This window comes from Hyaena hyaena, unplaced genomic scaffold (assembly GCF_003009895.1).
Source record: "Hyaena hyaena isolate Hyena2069 unplaced genomic scaffold, ASM300989v1 scaffold_61, whole genome shotgun sequence".
Taxonomy (NCBI): Eukaryota; Metazoa; Chordata; class Mammalia; order Carnivora; family Hyaenidae; genus Hyaena; species Hyaena hyaena.
Window position 1 is genome coordinate 755,199 of NW_024080693.1, and position 18,127 is coordinate 773,325.

At 55.9% G+C, this 18,127-nt stretch overlaps 1 protein-coding gene across 1 annotated transcript in view; it reads right to left on the reverse strand.

The window, feature by feature from the left end:
* Positions 1-15,899: 15,899 nt before the first annotated feature.
* Positions 15,900-18,127, reverse strand: part of CHST8 (carbohydrate sulfotransferase 8) — a 125,113-nt gene continuing 122,885 nt past the window's right edge. Inside the window, exons 3-4 of the mRNA XM_039231895.1 lie at positions 18,046-18,083; positions 15,900-17,489 (exon numbers count right to left, since the gene is read on the reverse strand). Coding sequence (XP_039087826.1) covers positions 16,380-17,489; positions 18,046-18,083 — 1,148 coding nt within the window. The 3' untranslated portion in view covers positions 15,900-16,379. The remainder of the gene's footprint in view (positions 17,490-18,045; positions 18,084-18,127) is intronic.

Below are 18,127 nucleotides of genomic sequence, written 5' to 3' on the forward strand. Positions count from 1 at the left end.
CAGAAATCACACCTGTTCCCTTTCCTCCTACTCAGCTCGCTGTTTGGTTTGCTGGCTCCTTCCCCTCCCCTTCCCCTCCCCTTCCCCTCCCCTCCCTTCCCTCCCCTCCCCTCCCCCCCTCCCCTCCCCTCCCCTCCCCTCCCTCCCCTCCCATCTCCTCCCCTTCCCTTCCCTTCCCTTCCCTTCCCTTCCCTTCCCTTCCCAATCTGCATCTCTGCAGCATCAGTGACCCTCAGACTTACACCTGCACATCCCACCACCTGCCTGATGCCACCCCCAGGATGTCTCCCAGGCTCCTCAGACTCAACATGTCCCAACTCCAGCTCATGATCGTGCCCCCTCTGAGCCTGGCTGCCACCTCAGCGTCCCCATCTCACCCCACCACTCATTTGTGTGAACTGACACCCCAGATCCTCCCCCTTCCGTACCCCCCTACCCCGTCCATTCTCAACTCCAGCCTATCACCACCGCCTGTCCAGTTACTCCTCAGCCCCACCCACATTTCTCGGTCACCATACCCTGTCCAGCTCTCATCACCTCTCATCTGGATGTTGGCCGCTGCCACCCTTCTGGTCTCATGGCTGTCATTTTCACCCTCACGATCTGTTTTCTCCACAGTGGCCAAAGAGATCTTTTCAAAAGATCATGTAGTAGCTGTTGCTTCAAGCCTTGCCAAGGCTTCCCCCCATCTGAGGGCCCCCCCTTCTCCAGCCCATTCTCACAGCAACTTGGGAAGCAGGCTCTGAGGGTGAGGTTATTGCAGGTTTATTAGGGGGCGCTTTTCTGTGCCGACGTTTGTGAAAGGGAGAGCAAGGGAGGGGTGGGCCGAGGGAGAAGCTGAGCTCTCATACATTCCCAACAATGACACCATGTTTGACCTCACAAAGAGCATAGGATTGTCTCTCATTTGGGGCGAGCATGATGGGCCTCTGTGTCACCATATTGATCACTGGATGTGCCATGGATGGGGGTGGGACCTTGGGCGAGCAAGCACTCTTCACCTGGAGCCTTCTCTGAAGGGAGCTGATGGCAGAAGGCTCTCTGCAGGCCCCACCAGCTGGGGAGGTAAGTCCTTCATTACTGAAGGGGGATCTGGGTGCTGGGCCACAGTGTCCAACACAGTCCATCTCCTGCAAGGCCAGGCCCTACTTCTTCATGCATGTTCGGGGAGTAGCTCCCCGCCCCCCAGGATCCTGGTGTGCCTATCCCTGGGGGAGAGAAGAGGAAGCTTAGTGGGATTAAAACCTCCACTGCTGCATGAAGTCTGAGGCTACAGCTGGTACTCATGTCCTCTCACCATGGTGATCTTTTCAGAATTCCCCACCCCCACTCCCACCCCACCCCACCCCCCGCCCTCAACTGACGACTGTCCTGACCTCTGTGGCTTACCTGGTGGAGTAACCAGAACTTCAGCCCTGAGCGGGCTGAGACCCTGGCCAATATGACCTCAGTCTAAAGTTGCTGCACACAATTGTCCACTTACTGTCAAACTTGGGGAGTGTACCAAGAAGGACCCAAGTGGATTCACGAGGAGCCCCTACTGTGTGTGTGTGTGTGTGTGTGTGTGTGTGTGTATCTCACAACTATTTCTTTCTGATGACCAGGGTCCTTTACCTCTGCCATTGCTGGTCCCTTGGCACAAGTTGCCTAAAGTGCCCAGCCAGCATCCATAGCTTGTAGCTCATGAAACTTGCTGTGTTCATTGGCAGAAGCCAATGGAACCAGGGTTTCTAGACGCTTGGAAGCTAGGGGAGTGGGAATAGAAAGCACAAATTCCCCAAGTAGGTGGCTGGTAAGCAGGACACTCTTCTGCTCCATGGCTCCCAGACCCATCTTACCTACGATCTAGTATATTTGTTTCCTATTGCTACTGTAGCAAATTAGCAGAAACTCAGTGAGTTAGAACAACCTACTTTGTTATTTTGTATATAATTCGGGATGTCAGATGTCTGAAATAGGTCTCACTGGGCAAAAATCAAGGTGTAGGCAGGTCTGCATTTCCTCTGGAAGCTCTAAGGAAGAATCCATTTCCTTGCCTTTTCCAGCTCCCAGAGTCTGACTACTTTCCTTATCTGATGGCTCCATTCCATCTCAAAGCTAGCAATGGTCAATTGAGTCTTTCTCATACTGGATCTCTCTGACACTCTCCTGCTTCCCTTTTTCGCTTAATAATCCAGGATAATATCCTTACCTTAAGGTCAGCTTCATCACATCTGCCAAGTCCCTTTTGCCATGCAAGGGAACATATTTACAGGTTCCTAGAATTAGGACATGGACATATTTGGGGGAAAGAGTCATTATTCTACATATCACACATGAGTAGACCCATGTCAAGCTATTGTTGATTTAAAGTGTACACTTTGCTCTTGGGAAGCCTGGGGGGCTCAGTTGGTTAAGTGTCCAACATTTGATCTTGGCTCCAATCTTGATCTCGCAGTTCATGAGACTGAACCCTGTGTCAGGCTCTGTGGTGATGACGTGGAACCTGCTTGGGATTCTCTCTCCTTTCTCTCTGCCCCTCCACCCCCCAACTCTCTCACATGCTCATACTCTTTCTCTCTCTCAAAATAAATAAATAAACATAAAAAAACACAAAGTGTACACTTTGCTCTCAAGAATGGGACCACATCTTTGCAAAATATCACATCTGAGCTGGTACTTTAGCTGTGTTTGGAACAGCTCCTTCCATTGCTTTATCTGATTGGCAGATGCAGGGTGCTGTAGTAAGTGATCTGCCCAGTGTATCCTATGGTCGACCATCCCCCACACCCTGTGCTATAACCCTTTATCTAACATGTTTGTGGGGTCCTGTGCTGGTGCATCTATAAGTCCTTGGATGGGAGCCTGGCTGAGGCTTTGTGGTAGGAAAAGCAAACCTGTACCCAGAATATATGTTTATTCCTAATGAAATGAATTACTGCTCCTTCTAGAATGAAAGGGATCCAATGTGGTCAACTTGCCACCAGATGATCAGTTGGTGTCCTCAAGGAATGGTGCTGGGTTTGAGACTTAGTTTTGGGTTCTGTTGCTGGAAGACTGCACTCAGCACATCAGCTGATCAGCCTTGTGAGCAAGAGCCCCCACGTTAGACTTTCATAGCCTCCATCCCTGCCCCCACGGTTACTCCTTTCTTGTATTCTGTGCACCAGCAGCTGGTTGATGTCACTTGGCCAAGCCATTCTGTTGACTTAGTTGTTTAGTGCCCTTTCCATGATGGGTGCCCTCTAATGAATGTTCATATGTGAGAAAGCAAGCTTCACACTTTGAGCCAAGTCCCATCACCATGGCTGCCCCCCAGCCCTGTCCTTTCTTCTAATTGGTCTCCTTCTGGGCCCACGAGTACTTCTCTTTCTACCTAAGGGGATGACCAGGTGCATTGTCCAGAGCTCTACCCACTGGGGGGATCTCACTTTACCACCATCTCTCAAGACCACCCCTGAGTGGGGCTGTGGTGCAGACATCAGACATTTTTTAACTTGCTTCCACATCCCAAGCCGATACCCCTCTGAACCACAGTCTGGCTATTCCCTCTTTCATTAGCCGATCATATCCCCCAGCATGTGGCTATAGGTGTGAGAAAAGAGAGGCATTGTTGCAATAATGGTGAAAAAAAAGAGAGCCTGGGCTGTATCCTCACACATGCTGCATGTGGCTTCTCATCCTGCTCACACTTGGTCCTGGATGCACCACTTATGTCCTATGATGGATGCTGCTGGGTCCACTTGAACTTGTGGCTTGGAGGGTCTGACAGAGCTCAGTTGATGATGGGCAGTGTTCTATTCTGATGTTTAGGCCTCTCTTACTTAATTAAAAAAATTTTTTTTTAACGTTTATTTATTTTTGAATGACAGAGCACGAGCAGGAGAGGAGCAGAGAGAGAGAGGGAGATACAGAATCCAAAGCAGGTTCCCCTCTCTGAGCTGTCAGCACAGAGTCCGACGTGAGGCTTGAACTCACAAATTGGGAGATCGTGACCTGAGCTGAAGTCGGATGCTTAACCGACTGAGCCACCCAGGCACCCCTCCCATATTTCATATATTGATATCCTAACCCCCAAACATGGTACTGGGAGGTGGGGTCTTTAGGAGGTCCTTAAGTCATAAGGATGAAGCCCTCATTAAAGAGACCAGTGCTTTATAAAAGAGGCTCCAGAGAGATTCCTAGCCCTTTCCACCATGTGGGGACACAGTGAGGGAGTGTGAACTATAAACCAGAAAGAGGGCCCTCATCAACCTTGCTGGTGCCATGATCTTGAACTGCACTTCCCAGACTCCAGAACTGTGAGAAATATTTTTTGTTTCTTAACTACCCAGTCAATGCTCTTTTGTTATAACAGCCTGAATGGACCAAGACAGCTGATTACGGATGCATTTCCACAGTGTCTCATGATCATTCGGGTACTCTGTCTACACCAAAGTCCATAGCGCACCAGGAAGTGATTTTCAAAAGATGTGTAAATTTCCATGTGGCATGGCCTGGTGACAGAACCGTAAGAGTCTGCATTGTAATTCTCTCCTTAGGGTTTGCCCGCAACTCTCCATGGCGTCTTCCTACAATTGATACTCCAGTACCGTGGGGTCCTTGGTGTCATAGAGCCCAAGCCAGCACCTCCTGGGGCAAAGCCCTTTCCTACCCTGGACTAATGTAAAGCTGACAGGTTTTCATGTCTCCTGGTGTGTGGTTTGGAGTATTCCTGTACGTGAACTATGTTTTCAGAACCCTAAGAGATCTATCAAGCGATGTACTTCCTTCTTCGAGGTAAGGTACAAGATGCAACTATTTGTGCTTTACCCTGATTGTCCTAGAATGCCCCAGGCCACTGCAGCTCCTAAAATTTTTACTGATATGAGAGGCCCCAGAAACGTCACTGGGCTATCCTTTCTCCCACCGGAGTGCGTGGTTCTCACTAAGGCCACAATGCGCTAGGCTCTTCTTGCCCATTCTTTCCGACTGGCATGAAGCGACTGACATGGCAGACCGATGTGACATTCCTCAGGGCATCTAGCCAGTCCAGGTCTTTTGGGCCCATACTTGGGCAAAGGGCTGGAGAGTTGTATTTCTGGGGCAAGACTGTAAATGAATACTGTTACCCATTCCAACTGAAGGGAGGCTGGTGTTGACCCTCGTTTCTGACAGGGATAGAAAATAATGCATTTTTCAGATCCATGACCAGAGACCATGTACTGAGGTCATGATAATTTGGATTAGCAAGGGTACCATGTTTGGCATGGCAACTGTGACTTTGACCACTACTTGGCTAAGTTGTCTGTCCTCCATGATCTGTCTTGTTTTTGCAGGGGCTAACCTGGTCAACTCAATGGAGCTATACTGAAGACCGTTACCCTTGGGTCCTTTAAGTTCCAAGGGGTAACTCCAATATCTGCCGCCCCTCCCCCTGCCCCTGGATGCAATGCTTTTTAAAATTTTTAACAAATATTTATTTATTTTTGAGAGAGAGAGACAGAGACAGAATATGAGCAGGGGAGGGGCAAAGAGAGAGGGAGTCACAGAATCGGAAGCAGGCTCCAAGCTCTGAGCTGTCAGCACAGAGCGTGACACAGGGCTTGAACTCATCAGCCGTGAGATCATGATCTGAGCCAAAGTCGGATGCTTAATTGACTGAGCCACCCAAGCACACCTGCGATATGGTTTTTTTATGTACTATCTTGGAAGTGGGCAGAAGGCAGTTTCAGAGACTTTGTCTTGGCCAGCCCCACCACAGGCCAGAGTCAGTGAGGGAGCTGTGACAACTAAGTTGGAGATGGCTCCATCTCTCTTTCAGTCACTGAATTCCCAGCCTGAAAACTGGCTTACATCCAGAACTGGGCCTTTTTTTTTTCGGAGGATTACCCTCAGGCTCCCGATTATCCGTTCTTGATTTCTTTGATTGTACCGATTGAGTAGCACTGTTGTTGGCTTCCCATCTATTTTTGCCCCCAGGGAGCACCTTGTTCTAGCGACTGGCTCCCCGCCTCTCTACAGGTCCAGCCACTTTAGCTGCCACGCTGACCTGACCAGTCTCCACAGTAGCTGTAGCCACTGTGCTTCCGATGGAGAAGGACCACCACTAGCCCTCTCTGGTTGGGGTTCCCTTGGCCTCACTGCTGCTCTGAGAGCCTCTCCCACCAGCAGCCCTGGCCCACAGAGGCGAGCCGCCTCCCGCGCTTAGTGACGCTGGTGCTTCTCAAGCCAGCGCCCCTCCCCCCCTCCCCCATTGCTTTGGCAAACTGTGTCTACCAGGCCCTCCCAAAGAGCACACACTACTATCTCCTGGGCCTTCCATTCACTCCAGCATTCGCAAAGCCCTTTGAGACCCCTTCCACCATCTAACACGGAAGCCGGGACATTTTTTTGTTCACACTTCCGGAACACTCTGCCCCAACTCCTGTAGCCCTCGCTAGGATACTGAATTCTATATTGAGAAGCTATTTTAGTCTATGTGCTTCCGCCTGCCCCCCACCCCTCCCTGTCATGTGATCTTGGACCAAGCTCCTTCAGGATCTAGTCCCCCCTGGGCTCTCCGGCTCCTGCCAGTACCTGTGGGCTATAAGCCCTGGAGCGCCTTTGGGCCATAGTTATGTTCCTTCCTTATCAAACCCAGCACTTCTCTGGGCCTAGATATGCTGTGACTTGATCCCTGACTGCAAGTCTAGTGGCCAGGAGGAGAGGCGCGGCAGACCCTGGAGGAGCTGCACACTGTCTTTGCAGAGCAGTGACGTCTGCTCTTCGTCAAAGACTAGGGGAGCATTAGTCCTTAAGAAGGGAGACTGGCCTACTTTCTGTGGGCTCAGAGGGTTCAAGACAATCTTGAAATTTAAGACTCTGGGGGGCATCAGCTCAGATGTCCCATCTGAAATGTCACAGTGCCATTCTTTCCCAACCAGAGCACGACCTTGGCACAGCAGACCTGCTTAGGCCGTTCAGTCTTCTTTGGAACTTGGCTGCTCTGAGGTCCTCTGCTTTCTCGACCCTCTGCAGGTGGGGGGTGGGGGGGCCAAGGGGCAGGGCTCAGGTGGGGCTGAAGTCTGATGGGCTTTGAGAAGGGGAGAGATGTGGTCACATTTGCACAGCAGAAAGGACCATTAATGAGGCCGGGAGGCCATCAGTACGCATTCATGCATCCATCCATGTCAAAATTTCTTTTGACGTGCAAGCCAACACATTCACCAGTTTTGGGGATTAGGAAACGGACATCTTTGGGGGGCCATTGTTCTGTCTACACGTGCGGAGTTTGAAATTGGATAGCCCTTCAGAATTGTTGTGAGGACACAGGGCCTTTCTACTTCGATGTTGATTTGTCATTGGGTGTGATGTGACCTTAGGCAGAAAATTGTCTTTAGCCCAGGTGATCCCTTAAGGGGCCTGGCAGCGGGGCATCTGCCAGCAGCAACCCAGAGACTGGAAGTCTTTTTCCCCTGAAGGGGACCTGGGTGGCACATCATGGCATCTACCCCAGCCCCTCTGTCCCAGCCGCAGCAACCTCCTTCTGTCCGTCGCCTGCTCATAAAATCTTTCACCACAGGACATTTGCCCATATGCTTCCCATCCCCCCACTTGTCCTCATCTTGGCTCCACTGCCACTTCCTCTGGGAAGCCTTCCCTGATTTCAGTGTCTGGATTGCTTCCTAGCTCTTTGAGGGTCCTGATGTTTCACCTTTGGGTGAGACTATTTCATTAGACTCAGACTCCCCAGGTAGACTGAGCAGGGGTTTGTTCTTGCTCACTGTTGTGTCCCCTCCACTGAGCATGGTGGGTCTCACAGAACAGGTACTCAGAAGGTATCTGCTGCGTGAACGAAAGGGACTACTGCTTTCCTAACTAAATGGGCACAATGTAGCTGGCAGCCAGAGCCAGATCACACTGTTTCCATCCATTTCCCTGCTCAGGGCTATTGAGGCTGCTTGCAGACCTTTGATTGTTCACATCATGCTTCCGTGACCATTTTCCACACACCTTCATGTACCCTTGCCTGCAGTTTCTCAGGACAGATTTCTGTGGGGCCATTGGAGCCTCCTGGGGTCAGGACTGGGCACGGAGGGGCCAGTTCCTCCCAGGGAAGCAGGGCCCACGGCAAGCTCCCCGCCTGTGTTTCTGCTGTGGGCATAGAAAGAGCAAAGAAAGAGGGTCCTAATGGGACAGAGAAGCATGAAACATCCCACAAGGTGGGAGGGGGAGAGAGGGGAGAGCCCAATAGCAAAAGCCCTGTGGCACTTGGGGTCCCAGGCTCTGAGGTCCTGCTGCCCAGCTGTGTGCCCTCAGGAGGGCCTCCTTCATCGGCAGTTGGTGCCACTGATTTGTTCTACTTGTTACCGAAAGGGTCCAGCTGTTAAAAGTTCCAGTCCTTGTCGTTGGTGTCTAAACATGTGGCTGTTACATTCCCTCCTTGAAAACTGAGGGCTGTGTGTGTGTGTGCGTGTGTGTGCACATGTGCGTGTGTGTGATATAAGCTTTTGCACATATTCCAGAGGCCTCTGCAAAGACGGTGCTCCCTCTGTGGGTTGCAAAGTTATATTCACTCGAAATATAAGCATATTAGCATGAGCTCCTTGTTGGCCCCAGTGGGAGCCAGGCTGGGTCCCCAGGCCTGGCTTTGGGGCACAGGAGGTGAAATGGAAAAGTGCCCGTCACAGCTCAGTCCTGGCACCAGACACTGTGTCCGGGAGCTGAGATGAAGGTGGACATAATGGGTGGAGGGTGGGTGTCGCTGCACAAAGGGGTGAGGGACTGAGGGGGCACAACTTCTGAGTCCTGGCAGCACCTGTGGAAGGGGCTGGCGGCAGGCTGGTCCGGGATGGTCCTTTGTGACCCCCGCCCCTCCCAGTGTTCCTGCAGGCTCTAGTCTGCAGGCTCTAGACCTGAGTGGCCAAGGGCCGTGTGGGGGACCCCTGAGCCTCGCCATCATCCCTGACGCTGGACCCTGGTTCTGGGCCGGGAGAAGACGTGTGCCATCCCACGTGCTCACAGTGAGTGCCTCACACAGCACCTGACACCTGTGATTGCTCAGAAAACATGGAATGGATGCACACTGATGGCCTCCCGGCCTCATTAATCGTCCTTCCTGCTGTGCAAATGTGACCACATCTCTCCCCTTCTTAAAGCCCATCAGACTTCAGCCCCACCCGGAGCCCTGCCCCTTGGTTTCCCCCCACCTCAGTTCACCCCTGGGGACCCCATTAGGCCAGCAACCCTGGCTGCAATTCTGGGAGAGCCTAACCCCTGAAAAATGATGGTGAGCCCCTGTCCCCGTGTCATTAATTCTCTTGTGACCGAGGCCTTTCCCCCGGGGTGGGCACGGGGCTGAGGTGACTGATTGCACCTTCGTGGCCTATGAGGACTTTGGCCAGTGGGAGGTGTTGACAGCGTTTCCCAAGTGAAATGCCACATGGAGATTAATGACCCCTGAGCTGCGGGGTCTGGGTGCGCAAAGGCTGAGCGCCGCCGGGCCGGGCCTGCTGGGGCTTGCGGACCCCCCTGCTACACCCGGGCCCCTTGAAGGAGCAGGGCTGCGGGGTCTTCTCCTTCACCCCGGTACCCAGGATCTCCCAGAAAGGGTTGCCTCAGCCTCATGCCTGAAACCTCAAACACAAATAATTTTCAATTTGCCTGGGAGTTTCAATCGTACAATCCAATGTTAAATAATAGATTAGATGCCTCAGGGAGAGAAACAGGATTTAAGAAGAAGAAATAAATAAAAGGAAAAGTAAAATTCAGCACATGGGCTTGCAGAGTAAGAATGTGGCTTTCCCTCCTGGCCTGCACCCGCCCGCCCCGCCCGCCCTGCCCGCTAGGTTCTCTCTCTCCCCTGGGTCTGTGGGACCCGCCCTTGGTGCACCTGGGTCAGGTGCAGGCGGCAGCAGCCCTGGTTGCCACCCCTCGTCCCCGCTCTGGACCCCAAGGAGAGGCCTGACTTGCGGCCCTGGCAGTCGCCACCTCCCCAGGCAGAGCGGCTGAGCCAGACAGTCACGGAGCATAGTCGGGCAGACACAGGCTGTTCCAAGTGACGGGCATGATCTCATTTGGGTTAGGTGGCAAAACGGGTGTAGGATGGTGGCATCATCAGACCCCCGAGGAGGTGAAGAGGCTATGTCTGTGGGACATGACTCGTCTGCCAGTTCTGGAACTGAGGGCATCTCTGTCCAGTAACCTTTCCCTCTGCCCATCCTGGCCAGCCCCCGACCCCCATCCCCGGTCACGGTCTGCCTTTGTCACCACAGGAAACCACATCATCTCCAAGCTCACAGATTCCCAACTCCCACCTTCCCTGCATCCAGCAGCCCTTCCTTCTTGTCCATCCTAGATCCCTTGGGCCACCCTCTCTGTCCCCTTCCCTCCATCCACCACACAGGTCTAGGAGAGCCCAGCTCTGACCTCCACGCTGTGCGAAAAGCAGGATCGCACCAGGTGGACACCAGGGCCAAACTGCCAGGGTTTGAATCCTGGAACATCCTCTTAATAGCTGTGTGGGCTTGGGCAAGTTCCTCAACCTCTCTGTGTCTCAGTTTCCTCATCTGTAAAAATGAACCCTGTATCTAGCTTACAGGATTGCAGTAAGGATTACATAAGCTAATAGGCATACAATGCTTAGAGCAGCTCCTGGTAAGCCAGTGAATACCATGATTGTTTATTTTTGCTTCAGGAGCCTAGGCAGGAGATGTCAGCGGCTTGGGTTAAGATGACGGCGCTGGAGGGGGAGGGCAACACGTGGACTCAGGACTGGGGGGCAGAGAGAACGAGGGTGAAGGGGAGAGTCCCGGCTGATGCAAGGGGGGAGGGCTGAGACGGGAAGCCTGGGGCTGGGAGGCCTGCAGGGGAGAAATTTGGGGCTGGGAGGAACGTGCCCTTACACTTGCCAACAGAGGTGAGGGCTAGGCGGTTGGCCCCCTCTGTGGGGGTCTAGAGGTCAGGGGTCATATGGATGTGAGACCGCTGAGCCCGTCCAGGGCAAGTGAAGACAATGTGTCAAATTCAGAAGATGGGATAGTTGAAGGCATGGAAGCAAGCCGTTTCATTCCACGGGCGGTTGGACTGGAGGGCAGATCACGGCAGGTCCAGAGTGAAAGGCCAGTGGAGGCATAGAGCCGCCAGGCGCATTTTGCTGGGCAGGAGGTGCCAGAAATACGGCAAGAGCTGGAGGGGAGGTGGGGCTATGGCTTTGTCATTTCTTTCTTTATTTTTTTAAGTTTATTTATTTATTTTGAGAGAGAGCACAAGTTGGGGAGGGGCAGAATGAGAAAGAGAGAGAGAATCCCCAACAGGCTCGGCACCATCAGTGCAGAGGCCAATGTGGGGCTTGAACTCACAAATCATGAGATCATGGCCTGAGCTGACATCAAGAGTCTGATGCTTAACCTCTGAGCCACCCAGGAGCCCCTGGCTTTTTCTTCTTCTTCTTCTTATTTTTTAAAAGATTTTTTTAAACGTTTATTTATTTTTGAGAGACAGAGAGACAGAGCATGAGGAGGGGAGGTGCAGAGAGAGGAGACACAGGATCAGAAGCAGGCTCCAGGCTCTGAGCTGTCAGCACAGAGCCCGACACGGGGCTCGAACTCACGAACTGCGAGATCATGACCTGAGCCGAAGTTGGCCGCTTAACCAACTGAGCCACCCAGGCGCCCCTGGTTTCTTCTTCTTTAAACATGGGTTGTCGGTAGGGAAGGAGGGGTGAGTGTGTGAGCAGTGTCTCTGACAGAGAGACAAAGGGCTTGGATCCAGGAGTGAGGGAGGGCTGGCTTCCACAGGGCAGGAAGGAGAGCCCAACAGAGACAGCGAGGGGCTTTCCGGTCCTTCCTGTTTACTTCATCGCAGTGAGAGGCACGCCATCAGCTGTGCATCTTTCCGTGTGTGTCTGAGTCAGTGTGTGGGTGTGTGTCTGTGCCCATGTGCACCTGGGTCTGTGTGTGTGAGTAGGTGTGAGTTCACAAGCATGTGTGTGCATCCTCATCTCTGTGTCTGTGTGTGTGTTCACAAGGATAGGTGCGTGTGTGTGCACACCTGCGCGAGTGTGTCACATACATGCGTGCTGAGGTCACCCTGGGGGAGAGAGGAGAATGAACACAGCAGGTAGCTAATGGCCCGGTGGGGTTTGTGCTCTTGAGGGTTATCATTTCCTCCTGCAGTGTGGTGGTCGGGCTAGAGGGGGTTGGCTGGTGTGGGGTTTGCCAGGGGAGTAAGGCAGTGTTCAAGGTCCTGAGGCAGGTCAAGATCCACCCCCGTCTAAGGCTGCCTCCAGAGACAGGAATGGAGCCGGCAAGGATAGTGGCAGCTCCCTCCTCACCCGTGGTGATACATGGCCCTTCCCAGCTCCGTGTCCTCCCTGGGTCTGTCCTTTCTAGAGAATCCCGGGTCCTTGGGGCCCCATTAGGCCCATGTGAGGTGAGCCAGGTGGGGGGTGGGGAGACTGGGCCTGTTTACAGAGTTAGGGCCGGTGGGTCCTCGGTCTGCCCAGCGATATCTGGAGAGGCAGGACCCCCATGACTCCACGGGGGAGAAAGGGCAGAAGACGGACAGACTCCGACTCCGACTCCGGGGGCAGGCTGGGGACCGGTCTCCTGCGGGGCAGGGATTCGCCACCGCGCCTGGAGCTGCGCGGCCGGAGCGTTGCTGCCACCTTGTGGGCGGGCTGGGGAAGCCCGGGCCGCTGCTCAAGAGCGAGGACTTAGCGTCCCCTCGTGGCCGAGTGCTGCCCTTGCGGGCGGAGACCAGCGTCATCGCAGCGCCCAAGCCGGTACCGCACAGTCCTGGGGGGCGGGGGCGCGGTGATGGCACAGAGTGAGGGGTCCCAGCCCCACCGCGTGGGTGGGATCCCAGCTCCAGGTCCCGTTCCTATGCAGTTCTAGCAAACTCTCTGGGCTTCAGTCTCCTCACCTATAAAGTAGGGCGAGGCGCATGGCCAGGGCTGCTGGGAGGGCGTCTATGGGGGCAGTTACGGGAGAGGCCAGCACAGCCTGGCCCGCCTCCGCGCTTGATACAGCAGGCCCTAAGCACCCCTGGGTTGGAATGACTCGCTTCTGACCTCTGACCCTTGCCACTTGCCCTAGGTTTCATGTGATTTGGGGAGCTGCCTGCAGCCTGCTCTCTCCCCCTTCGCTTCAGGAGGCAGGCCCACAGGCGAGGGAGGGGACAGGAGCACCTGTGCCGGAGCGGCCCCAGCCCAGCGGACTCCTGGGTACCCTCTGCTGCCAACTCACAGGTGAGACCCCTGTACATAAAGGCCCTTCTGGGCCCCGTGAAGTCAGGGCGCAGCAGGCCGGGCCAACAGGGTGGAGCAGAGCTCAGGGCTCTCCCATGCTCTCCTCCCCTCCCCCTGCCGTTGCCTTCAACCGCCGCCGCCCCCCCCCCCCCCCCAGCTTGAGCAGTGGATCCGCCCAGCAGGAGCTGCGAGGCTAACACTCCCTCCACTCCCCACCCCTCCCCGTGAGTCTGCTCCAGGGTGCGTGTTTACTCTTCCTCTAGCATCACTGTGCCGTCAGCACAGCCCCTCCCCCCGCCTCCCTGCAGGGGGCAGCATCATTTCAGCCCTGTTCGGCCCCACACTATGTGCCCCCAGGTCCTGGAGACTACTGGGTCTGTTCTGAGGCCCATGGTCTCCCTGAGCCCCCGACGCCCAGCCCTGGGGTGGTGGGGAGACACCAGGAGGAAGTCCCCTTGAGGAGGCATGGGCGCTCCCCGGGGAGAAAAGGTCTAGGCCTGGGAGCTGGGGGAGCGAGGGCAGGCCACCTCCTGGCCCTGGGGTTCTCCTGGGGCTCCAGCCCCTCCGGTGGGCTCAACCCAGAGGATAAGGTTGGCAAAGGCATGGGAGGGGCCGTGGGTGCTGGCAGACTCTCCACCTCTGCCTCACCACGTCTGTCCGGGGCCCCCGGGTGTGTAGCCTGGCCTGTGGGATGTGGGGAGGAGAAAGGCTCGGCCACGTGTCAGAGGCCAGAGGTGCCTGAGTCTCCCCCGTGGCCACCTGGCTGGATTTCACATCCCCCCCTTCCCAGGGGACTCCAGGGTCTCTGGGACCCACAGGCCCCAGGAGGAACCACTCCACCCTGCTGCCCACCCACCCAAACACCCACATGGACACAGCCCCAAAGAAACACCCACACTCGTTCCTGTGTTGGCAGTTGAGTCCGCTGTCCTCAAGCTCTCAGGCTATATGAGGCTTGAGTCTGGGGTTGGGGTTCAGCCTCACCTCAGTGGATGCAGGGTGAGGTCTCAGGGCTGGGGTCTCTGGCCTGCAGCTGGAGGTCATGTTGGGGGCTGTCAAGCGGTCATTGTGATCGTTGCCTGGACTGTCACCACCCAGAAGGAAAGTCCCTCTTTGATGGATGTGTTGTATGTATACATCTGCCCAACCCAGCCTGGTGGTGTCTGAGCGATGGCAGGAGTCAAGATGTCTTTTTCTGCTCCCATTTCCCACACACATCCCCCCCACCCCCGCGCATGCGCACGCGCGCGCGCGCACGCACACACACACACACACACACACACACACACACACACACACCGTGGGCGGATGGTCCCATGGCGATCTGAATTGTCTCCAAGCAGCAGCAGTGAGTGAAGTGCCCTGCAGGCTGCCCAAGTTGGGTTCCCAGGTGTCCCCTTGCTGACCAGATGACACGGCGACACTGCCTCAGGCTTCACCAGAGGCATCCGTGACCAGAGACACCAGTTTTACGCGGTGACTTCCATCTCCCTTCGCAAGCACCACAGTGCAGGAGTGTTCCTGGGCCAGGCCCTTCCCTGCCTCCTCTCATACTGACCTGGCCTTGGCAAAGGGCCAGGTTAGCCTCTCTAGGCACCTGTCTCCCCAGCTCCATACCCGAGAGCCCCTCAGGCCCTGACCACAGGCTCCTTCTCACCTCTCTGAGCCCCTCCAGCTGGAACCTGGTGGGGGGGGATTCATCCTGTTCAGGGTTCCTGGATGCATGTGACCCCAAGCAGGTGGGAGGCAGCCTCAGTTCCTTGTCCCACTTTTATAAGTTTCCAGAGCCCCTGGTGGAAGCACGAAGGGGGTGGAGCAGCACATGCCTGAGTGAGCCTGGCTGGGCTCCAGCAGCATGCCCACCTCCTCCTGGGCCCCGGCCAGGCTCCCCCAGCAAACAGAAGCTGCCTGAGAGCAGTCTCCGGGGGAGAGCCGCGGAGAGAGAGTCAGAGGGCACGCTGCAGAGGCTGGCACAGACCTTTACAAACAGGCAGCAGTTTCTGTTACACACAGGACCCCCAACAGGCACGGCCACAGCCTCGCTCAAAGCTCCAACATGCTTTCAAGAATCACCCTGGCTTTTGACCATCTCAGAGCCAGTTCTGTGTGTGAAAATGTACACTTCTGGAGATGTCCCCCGCCCCCCATGGGCTTCTCCTGCTCCTCCCCCAGAGCATGATCCCCCAGGGGTGGGCAGTCCTGAAAGCTCTAAGGTGGTCTGGACAGGTGAATGGAGCCAGGGGTCAAGGCCAAGGTCATGGGGGGGTCTGCAGATGACAGAGATAAAGCCCTGCTTGGCGAGAGGGATAGCATCACTCCCCACCCAGAAATGCCGCACCCACTGAGACCCACTGTACAGTGCCACGTTGACCCGTGGGGTTGCCCAGAGAGCTCTGGCAGTCCTCAGGGGGCCCCCACAAAGTGACAAAAGGGACTCCAGTGGGCCTCCACAGGGATGGGTCTGTTTGCTCCTTTCATGATGAATGCGCTGGTACTGAGAACAGAGAACCCTGTTGATGGAGTCTTGGCCTCAGGAGACAGTGGGAGGTGACTGGGAGCTCCGGGCTCACACAGGCCACGCCCACCCCGGGCTCCCCTGGGCGGGGCTCGCAGGTGCCTGGCTCTGGCCGTCCTGGGGAGGGAGACAGAGTCCCCACAGCTTGGGGAAGGGTCTGTGCATTTCCATACCAACACAAAGCGTACACACCGCTACTCTGGAAACCATGTGCTTTATTTGGAACCTCATTCCAAGGGAACCTCCCCCCTGGGTCATAGAAAAGCTGCAAACCACGTGGTTTGGTACAAGGCAATGGCTAAGGGACTGCAGGAAATCCCTTACCCCTGGGGCCCTCCTCCTCTGGGCCTCAGAATTCCCTGGTCATCCTGACTCTTGGCTGAACTGGGTATATGCAGCTGGGACTCCTGAGGTCCTGCTCGGCCCCTGGCCTCTCCCGCAGCTGAGGAGTGAGGAAGTGGGTATGGAACAAAGGCCAAAGTCCCCATCCAAGGCTCGGGCCTCTGTCTTCCACTTCGGGCCAGCGGCACGGAGCAGCCACGGCCCCTCACATCCCCTGAGCCCTGTTGCTCTGGGTACGTCTCAGCTCTCGGGTAAGGGACCACGGAGAGTGGATGCCTCTGCAGACAGGTGAGTGGGTGGGGCCGGCCGCTCATGGCCAGCGGGCCCCGCCCATCAGTACAGGTCGGCAAAGGGCTTGGAGTAGTTGAACATCAGGTAGTCCATGTAGTAGAAGTCGTAGGTGCGCTGTCTCTGCAGGGCCGAGAGCTGGGTGAAGTACTGGTGGGTGATCTGTGCTGTGGTCCGCGCCTCCTGCGAGTGCCGGTCTTTGAACTGCGGGAAGGTCAGGTTCCGCGGCGCCCGGATGAGGCTCAGGAAGAAGTTGGCATCCTCCTCCATGCTCTCAAACTTGCCCACAAAGTCATAGTCGATGAGGCAGGGGCTGCAGAGCCGGCTGACGTGGTCCCAGTGGATGTCCATGCCCACGGGCCGGTGCACGTCCAGCAGGTACTGGGCGAACTCGGGGAACCGCACGCCGGAGCCCGTCCGCAGCGCCTCGCGAGAGGCATTGGCCCGGTAGCGGGCCAGGATGGCCTTGCCGAAGACAGGGTGGTAGTAGCTATTGGGATGCTCGAACTTGTCGCGGAAGGCGGAGACCAGCCTCTCGAAGGGCTCGCGGACAAAGAGCATCTTGGTGTAGGTGCTGAGGCGGTGAAGGATGCCCTGGCGGTCGAAGGTGTCCAGCCGCCTGAGGGCGCTGCCGTAGTGCACGGTGTCGTGCTGGATGTCGGCGGTGGAGGAGGCCAGCCCGGCCATCACCATGAGCACCCGCTTCCAGTTGGAGCAGCCCGCCTTGGGCACCTCGCAGTACAGCACGCGGTGGCGGTCTTCCACGAAGATGCGGGACACGTGTCGGGGCGTGACCGCCCTGCGGCTGCTGCTCGCGCGGTACTTGGCGCACGCCTCTCGCATCACCCGCTTGCGCTCCTGCTGGCTCCGGTGCAGGGTGACCCAGTGGCCGTCCGCGGCCCAGGGCGCCGGCCGCACAAAGGCACCGGCTGAGCTGTTGGCCGGGACGGCTGCTGCCGCAGCGGGCGTTTTCTTGATAAGCAGCCGTCGCCGACGCTGCCGGGGTCGCAGACGGGCCCCCATGTTTAGGGGGGCTTGAGGACGGTCAGGTACCAGCAGGTTGAGGCCTTTTGGGGCTTGGCTGGACAAATCTCGGGTGACCTTCTCCGTAGGTGACTTCAAGTCACCATCCTGGGAACTGCCTGGTGGGAGATCCTGGGGCAAGAAGAGAAATGGTTATCACGGTGGACAGGACAGCTGGGCACTGAGGGTCACACAGGTCAGGCGCTCACAGTGGAGGGGGTTCATACCCCCTCTGTGACCAGAGGTTTTTCCTGGTGAAGGAGGAGACCAGCTGACCCTGTGGGATATGACCCTTCTGGTCTGAGCCTAGGTCCAGTCCCCAAAAGCCCCCACCCCTAGCTGGCAATGGCCTTGAGGTCAGAGGTGCAAGTGTCTTTGCAGCCACTAGATGGCGCAGGCCTCCCAGGAACCTCCACCTGGCGAGGCGAGCAGGGAGGGAGCTGGTGGCCTGGGGAGCCCGGCTCAAATTTACTGCCTCTATTAGCACAAGTCCAAAGCCGCCATCCAACAGGAAAGGGAAATTCATGGGGCCAAAGCCCTGGGCTTTGATCCCAAGGCTCCTGGGAAAGACCGGACACATTTTTCTTTCCAAGAATGAACTCAACATGAGCTCCAAATTTTATCCCCTGCCCTCCCCAACCTTCCCCAGGCTGCCGGTGCTGAGATTTATCGGACTCTCAGAACTCACGTTGTAGGGCTGCTGTGGCCTGATGCTGAACTTTATTCCTGAAAAGCAGAGAGGACAGTATTAGCAGCAGAAGTACCACATG